Source organism: Orycteropus afer, unplaced genomic scaffold (assembly GCF_000298275.1).
Source record: "Orycteropus afer afer isolate SDZICR_OR568_19922 unplaced genomic scaffold, OryAfe1.0 scaffold00028, whole genome shotgun sequence".
NCBI lineage: Eukaryota > Metazoa > Chordata > Mammalia > Tubulidentata > Orycteropodidae > Orycteropus > Orycteropus afer.
The window spans coordinates 5,085,778-5,094,398 of record NW_006921615.1 but is presented as its reverse complement, the minus strand read 5'-3'; the positions used below and the strand labels follow the sequence as shown (position 1 = coordinate 5,094,398).

Here is an 8,621-nt window from a genome sequence, read left to right as displayed (position 1 = left end):
GGGGGGGGTATTAATACCATTTACAATAGCTACCAAAAAAATAAAATAAAAAACAAACTAAAATGTTTGGTTTTTATTTTACATTTTTTGGCAGCGATTGTAAAAAAAATAAAATAAAATACTTGGGAATAAATCATACCAGGGACACAAAACACCTATACAAAGAAAACTACAGAAGACTATGTGGTAGTTCAGTTTGTGTGTCAACTTGGCTAGGCCTGGCTGAATGGCTGGCTGGGCAGCTGGAGGTAGTATTCCCCACGATGAGACTAGTAATCAACTCCATGGTGGACTCTACCATGAGCAGCTGAGTAGCTGCCTTTGAGATGTGGTCTGCTTCCTGTAAGTCAACAGAATCCTTGAGGAATGGTCTCTAGCTTACAGCACGCTTGAACCCTGCATGTAGCTGTGTCATTGCTCAGCAGCCTGCCATGCTCTGCCGACCTTGGGACTTACAATGGACTTGAATTACTGGCCTGCCATGTGGTTTGGTAACATCAGGACTGTGCCATTTTATTTGTCGACCTTCGGCTTATTAGCCTCAGCAGCCTGTAGCTGCCAGAGTGAAGAGATGGCTCTAGTTTCAGTGGGCCGGGAGCAAGAGGCAGAGCTGAAGTCCAAGGTTGAGGGGCTTTCAACCAGGCCCTTGAGCCTGGCACTTTGAACTTGGACTTCTAGCCTCCTGAACTCTAAGAGAATAAACTCCTATTTGTTAAGGCCATCCCATTTGTGGTATATTTCCTGTCAGAGCGGCACTAAGTAACCAGAACAGACTACTTCAAAAAACCATAAAAGATCTACATAAATGGTAGAACACACCATGCTCATGGACAGGAAGACTGAACATTGTGAAAATATCAATTCTACCCAAAGCAATTCAATGCAAAAAACATTCAATGCAATCCCAATCCAGATCCCATCAACATTCTTTAAGGATATGGAAAAACCAATCACTAACTTTATATGGAAAGGAAAGAGACCTCCAATAAATAAAGCATTGATGAAGAAGAAAAACAAAGTGGGAGGTCTCACACTCCCAAATTAAAACCTACTATAGGAGCTCTGGTAGCATAGTGGCTAAGGCACTTGACTGCTAACCAGAAGGCTGGCGGTTCAAACCCACCAGCCACTCCTCGGAAGGAAGATGGGGCAATCTACTTCCATAGTGATACTGCCTCGGAAACCCAAGGAGGGGTCACTATGAGTCGGGTCCGACTCGACGGCATATAACAACAACAACAACATAGGAGCTCTGGTAGCATAGTGCCTAAGGCACTTGACTGCAAACCAGAAGGCTGGCGGTTCAAATCCACCAGCCATTCCTCGGAAGGAAGGTTGGGCAATCTACTTCTGTAGTGATACTGCCTCGGAAACCCAAGGAGGAGTCGCTATGAGTTGGGGCCGACTTGACAACACATAACAACAACAACAACAACATACAGCCAAAGTAGTCACAACTGCCTTGTATCAGTACAATGGCAGACATATAGAACAATGGAACAGCATTGAGAACCCAGAAATAGATCAATGGACCTATGGTCAGCTGATCTTTAACAAAGGGCCGAAATCCATTCGATGTGGGAAGAAACTGTTTAAAAAATGGTGCTGGCAAAACTGGAGATCCTTTTGCAGAAAAAGGAAACAAGAGCTGTACCTCACACCACACACAAAAACTAACTCCAGATGGATCAAAGACTTAAATGTGAAACTTAAAAGTATAAAGTTCCTCAAGGAAAAACTACGGGCAAATTTGTGGGCCCTAATATATGGCATAAATAGACTATCAAGAATAATCAAAATGCACAAACAGCAGAACATAAAATAGATTAATTGGATCTTCTAAAAATTAAATTTTTATGTGCTTCCAAAGACTTCTCCAAAAGAGTAAAAAGAGAATCTAGAGATTAGGAAAAAATATTCGGCAATGACATATCTGACAAGGGATTTATCTCTAGAATTTAAAGAAAACTCCAACACCTCAACAACAAAAAGACAAATAATCCAATTAAAAATGGTCAGAAGATATGATAGACACTTCACCAAAGAGGATATTCAGGCGACTGACCAACACATGAAGAAATGCTCACGATCATTAGCCATTGTTGTTGTTATATGCCGTCGAGTCATCTCTGACTCATACTGACCCCTCCTTGGGTTTGAACCACCAACCTTCTGGAATGTGGATGAACTTGGAGGATATTATGTTGAGTGAAGTAAGTCAATCAAAAGGACGAATACTGTATTAGTCTGTTATTGTAAAAAGTCAAGGAAAGGTTTATATATGGAAGGAACTTTTCTTTGTTGGTTGCCAGGGGTGGGAGGGAAGGGAACACTGTTAGACAGGCAGAGACAAGTATTGATTTGGGTGGAGAAAAGGGCAATGTACCAAATGTGAGTGACCAACATGGGGGTATTGAGAAAAAGGAAAACATAGAGAGGTGCATGGAAGATACAGACAACAAAAATGAACCCTTTTCCACATACAGTACTGCGTTGTCAGTGAAGGCAAACATTGATATATGGGTAGACAGATGGGTGGACAGGTTGAACTATTAGGTATATGTCTACGCAGGGGGGGAGTGTGCCCAAGACCATGTATAGCATTGACAGACAATGTTTCTCCAAGTGTATTTGTATGTTTGGTAGGAATTCCCAGGTACAGAGTAGAGCTGACAAGGGAGAGTTGGACCTGTGGGCTTGGGACCATAGTCACAGGGCACATCAAGTTCAACTGGCATAAAATACTACACAAAAACACTGTTCCATATCCTATTTTGGCAAGTAGTGACTGGGATCTCTAAAGCTTGCAAGTGGTCATGTAGACGCAACAATGGGTCTCTCCTCATCCAGAGCAAGGAAGAATGAAGAAAACCAAAGACTCATGGAAACAATTAGTCCAAGGGACTGGTACACCATGAGATCCTCAGCCTATACGACTGTGAGACCAGAAGGACAAGACGGTGCCCAACTACCACGGTCAACCACTTGAAGGGGGATCTATGTAGGAGGATCATGGATAAAGTGGGAGAACAATATGGAACAAAACTAAAAATCATTTCAGGGGCGGGGGGGAAGGGACCAGGTTTGTTAGTCTGATAGAACCTGACCGAACCACTGAGGCTATGGCCCCTAGCTGCTCTTCAGGTCTGGGATTGAACCCACTCCTGTGGCTTCCAGCCAAACAAAAGATAGGCAGGTATATAAGCTGAGCATTTACATTAGGTAGATACACTCCCTGGAGAGATCAATCGTGGGAGAACAGAAGGGCTGTGTATGCACAGGGAGACAGTTTGGGGGCAGGTGTGCATGGAGGGAAGAACACAGGGAAGAGGTAACTATGGGGAGGAAGTGGGATGGGAGCTGTTGCATTGTGGGCAATGGCAGTCAATGTCATGAGGCAAAGTGTATGTGAGCTGCTACATGGAAAGTAAATTTGCTCTGTAAACTTTCACCCAAATCACAATTAAAAAAAAAAAGTTAACCATGACAAACTGAACAGTGAAGCAAATTGTTAATTGAGTATTTAAATTTCCCAGTTTAGAAAAAAATACATTTTTCCTAAAGGTAAGAAAGACACTCATCTAAACCACTGTGTACTCTACAGTGAACAAGTCTTTACTATTATTTACAGTATATAGTATATATAATGAGTGTTAGCTCATTTTGGCACATGTAATTAAGTAAGTTTGAAGGAACAGATATACTAAGTCAGCATGAAACACAAAAAAGATAAAGTTACGCAGAGTCAATTAAAATCTCTAGGAAGAGAAGTTCTAAGCAGCAGAAGCATTCATAGGTGTCTTTACAAAGGCCTCTTTCAAGAACTTACAAAGGAGAGTCAAAAACTAAACCAAACCAAATTCAATGCCATTGAGTCAGTCCCAACTCATAGCAATCCCCCCTTGGGTTTCCCAGGCAGTATCTCTATGGAAGTAGATTGCCCAACCTTCCTTCTGAGGAGTGGCTGGTGGGTCTGAACCTTCTGGTTAGCAGTCAAATCCCTTAGGCATTACACTACCACAATGGAGAGTAAGAACAGAATAAAGCAGAAGGCAAAGATTAAGAACACTGCATCAGACAAATGGTAGAACATGTACATGAAGTGAGGAGCTATGGTAAAATTTAGAGTGCTTAATACCAAAATTAATTGAGGGTGGAGGAAGATGGTTATAAAAGAGCACCAATACTCTGTAACAAATGAAAATAACAAAATTTCAAACTGTAAGTATTTAAAATATCTTCTTAGGAATTCAAAAGTAAGTAAGGCCCTGTATTTGGGAATAATCAAATTCTTAATAGTGGGTGTTCACGAGATTACCATCTTACCCATTCACTTCATTCCTCGTATGTTGTTATGTGCCGTCAAGTCGGAATAAAAGAGGGGAAATGGAAGGTAGTTAATGGAGATATAATAAATCTGACAATTTAGACTACCATAGTTTTTTACACAATCCAGAAAATGTGTGCGTTTCTGTAACTGTCTTTGCTCAAGCTTTTGGACTGGCTTTGTGAATGTGTTACCCTGAAGTTTTGTTTACCTAAGCAAAATGTTATGTTCACCAGCAACACAACAGAAAAATAATACTGATAAAATTATTATTCCACATGCACCTAAGGCATCCATGAGAGGCTGTGGTCTCTAACTTCTACAGCCTTTCAATTCAATGTTGTTGTTGTTAGGTGCTCTTGAGTCGGCTCTGACTTATAACAACTCCATGTACAACAGAACGAAACACTGCCTGGTCCTGTGCCAGCCTCACAATCCTTGCTATACCTGAGCCCATCGTTGCAGCCACTGTGTCAGTCCATCTTGTTGAGGGCATTCCCCTTTTTCATCGACCCTCCACTTTACCAAGCATGATATCCTTCTCCAGGGAATGGTTCCTTCTGACAACATGACCAAAGTAATATCAGGAGGTGAGACGAAGTCTGGCCATTCTCACTTCCAAGGAGCATCCGGCTGAACTTCTTCCAGGACAGATTTGCTAGTTCTTTCAGCAGTCCATGGTACTTTCAGTATTGTTCACCAACACCACAACTCAACAGCATCAACTCTTCTTCGGTCTTCCCTATTCATTGTTCAGCTCTCACTTGCATATGTAGCAACTGAAAATACCACAGCTTGGGTTAGGTGTACCTTAAGTCTTCAAGGAGACATCTTTGCTCTTCAGCACTCGAAAGGGGTCTTTTGCAGCAGGTTTGCCCAATGCAATACATCATCTGATGTCTTGACTGCTGCTTCCGTTGGTGATTATAGAACCAAGTAATATGAAATCCCTGACAACTTCAATCTTTTCTCCATTTATTGTGACACTGCTTATTGGTTCAGTTGTGAGGATTTTTGTTTTCATTATATTGAGGTGTAATCCATACTGCAGACTATAATTAAAGTTTACTTGTATGTCCTGAAAACCATTTTGTCTCTGGTGGTGTTTCCTATTCTGGGTCCTATTGCTTATTTCTTCTCATTTAAAAGTTTATGGCTCAACCTGGATTGTTTTGAAAGTAAACTCCTAGAATATCACTTACCACACAGTGTTTATCTAGAGTAATAGTGTCTATAATTGGGATTGTACTCTATTGTGTACCATGCACACTTGAGAGTCAGAATTTGAGTAGAAGGAACTAAAAAAAATTTAGCATATGAAAAGCAGTCTGGTTGCCTACAAATTATTAAAAGCAAAGTACTTTAGCAACCCCACTTAAGAATCTGTTTTCCAGGGAAGAACTCATAAGAAAGTATAAAAAAGGATGGTTATTGTAGCATTGTTTACAGCAGGAAAAATGGAAGTACTTTGATGAGTAAGACAAAATTAAACAATTAATATTTTAATTAATAATTTAAATAGGTTGTATTATATCTGCACCACAGAATATTGTACAGCTATTAAAAGGAAAGAGTTGGATCTAGAACTGAAAGGGCTGTTGATGGTATACAGTTAAAGAAGAAATGTTTGAGAGAAATAAAAAGCAAATAAAAGGAATCCAGACTGGTTCTGGGGGTCATTTTCAATCCCTCTCTAAATTGGTGTGCTTCTGCACAGTGGAGGCTGTGTTTTATTCACAGACCATGGCATAATGCAGAAAAGGCAAATGTGTACTGAATGAATCAACACATTATTTTACTTTAAAGAGAAGCACAATATACTAGTGAAAAACTGGTCAATTTGGTTATAAATGGTAGGAAAAAGGGCTGAAAAGTTGACTCTTTCCAAGATGATCTTGTAATGCGTAATTTTTAAAGGAATCATCACAATAGACCATTGAGAACTAAGTAGGTAACAAACTAGCAGTAACTCAGTCCTTTCACTTATTGTTTCTATTGATGTATAAAGGTCCAAGCAGTGTTAAGAACTGTATGTGTTTTTAGAAACACATCAGGAATGTTTCATTGTTGACAACTATTGCATATCCTTTTGCACTTTGCCTCTATCCTTAATGAGTGAAACTTCGATTCAGGACAAGTAAATAAGGTGATAAAAACAAGTAGATAAGATAATATTGAAAATCACTGGTCTAGTAAGGTGCCCCTTCATAAATTATAATGTTTTAATGCTGCTATTCGCTGTTCATACTGGCACCTCAATTGCTGGCATCTCTCTGAACTAAAAAATGACACACGCACTCTTATTCTACTATTGTTTACTTTTGGTGACTTTTTTTTTCCCTTTGTGAATTTGTAACAACAAACTGGCAGTTCATCTTTGAAACTGAAAAAAAAAGTCCTTATCCTTAATAATTTGAAGATGATCATTTTTGCTATCTGAGATTTTAATATTTATAAAGTTACCTTCTAAGAATTAAAAAAAAAAATGAAGGTCTACATTAAATTCATTAGGAATAGTTTACCACCATTCAAACCAGCAGATACATAGGATCTGTGTGTGTGTCAGGTGGGGTGGAGTGGGGTGTAGGAAGGTGCGGACAAATGTGCTATCTTAATGAAAGAAGCGGAACATACAGTAATCATTTATAAAAAGCACACAGACAAGTTAATTTAAATCTTTTGAGATCATAAAAAATTAAGTTACATGACTATTCAACATTAGGGATGTGATGTCAGTAATCAAAATTGTAAACACATTTTTCAAGTTTAAAGGTCATATGCAACCAACACACACACCCCCCCGAAGGGTTATACTTTGATCACTCAGGTGGAACCGAATATATTAAGCCAAGGTATAAGCTGTAATAGATAGTCAATAAGAAAGCAAATGGGAGCTCTGGTAGCATAGTGCCTAAGGCACTTGACTGCTAACCAGAAGGCTGGTGGTTCAAACCCACCAGCCATTCCTTGGAAGGAAGGCTGGACAATCTACCTCCATAGTGATACCGCCTCGGAAACACAAGGAAGGGTCGCTATGAGTTGGGGCTGACTCGACGGCACACAACAACAACAACAAGAAAGCAAATTAAAGCCAGAGAAAAGATGTACATTCCCTTATAAAAGGAGTCAGTGTGAAGACCTTCTGACAGCTATCTAGACCAGCCTGGTGTTGAAAAGTTCCCCATCCCTCCAATTCCATTCTGACAGCTTAATATTTTAACCAAAAGCTAAAGTTCGTCTAACCATCAACAATCATTTATACAAGCAAGTATGTAAACTGCTGAACATCTGCTTTGAGAGACGTACTGTAGGCTCAAGTGCAATGTGTTAAGTAGACCCTATAGAACTTACATATTCCTCTTCAGTCTCCTCCACAAAGAAAGCTTCTCCATTGTCACCTAATTTCATGTGAAGATCCACAGCATCACCATTGATTTCTATATCAATCTAGGAGAGAAACAAAGTCAGCTTGAAAAGAGTCTTCCATTCAAGTGAAACCAAGTCTGAATTCTGGGCTCTCAAGCCAAACAAAGTAAGCAAGGGTTCCCTAGAGCTACAGCCCCAGGGACATTGCTACTTGCCCCACTGATAAAACACCCTCACTAAAACAAATGAACCTTAGGGGAAAATTACCAGGGATTGAAAGAAAATGTTTAACTATCTATTTTTATAACACACAAAAACTTGTATTTGTTTAACTTCCCAATTCTAGTAAAATATGGGAACGTCACTGTCAACAAACACCTGTGCACTTGTAGAGTTATAATACAGGCAGGCTCTACCTTGCACGGCTCAGACATGCATGCATTTTAGTTACCACCATGTATTAACTGTGAGTAACTGCACAAAGTACAAACTTCATTGCTAAGCTCTTCTATTCACAAATTGTTATATGTATAACAGATGCCCAGCATGACCACTACCAGTTATGTTACTCTTTTCAAAGTCGTCTCTGATTGGCCACTGGGCATCTGTTACTGAGTTCATATACACACAGCAAAGTGTGTACTTAACGTTGCTTCCTTGTCTCCTAGTGATAAACCCATGTGCCATTTTATAAACATGGATAAGAGAAGGAGAAAATTGGCCCAAAACAATGACTACTCTTTTTAAGCTTATTACAAGGCACTTCTCAATGTTTCTAAAGTTTTAAATCATTGTTGTTGTTGTTGTTGTTAAGTGCCGTCGAGTCATTTTCGACTCATAGCGACCCCATGCACAGCAGAACGAAACACTGCCCGATCCCGCGCCAGCCCCACAATCCCTGCTATACTTGATCCCATCATCGCAGCCA

At 39.9% G+C, this 8,621-nt stretch overlaps 1 protein-coding gene across 1 annotated transcript in view; it reads right to left on the bottom strand.

Moving 5' to 3' along the window:
- The window catches only part of LPIN2 (lipin 2), a 106,128-nt gene that overhangs the window by 55,146 nt on the left and 42,361 nt on the right, over nucleotides 1-8,621 (bottom strand). Inside the window, exon 3 of the mRNA XM_007935416.2 lies at nucleotides 7,679-7,774. Coding sequence (XP_007933607.2) covers nucleotides 7,679-7,774 — 96 coding nt within the window. The remainder of the gene's footprint in view (nucleotides 1-7,678; nucleotides 7,775-8,621) is intronic.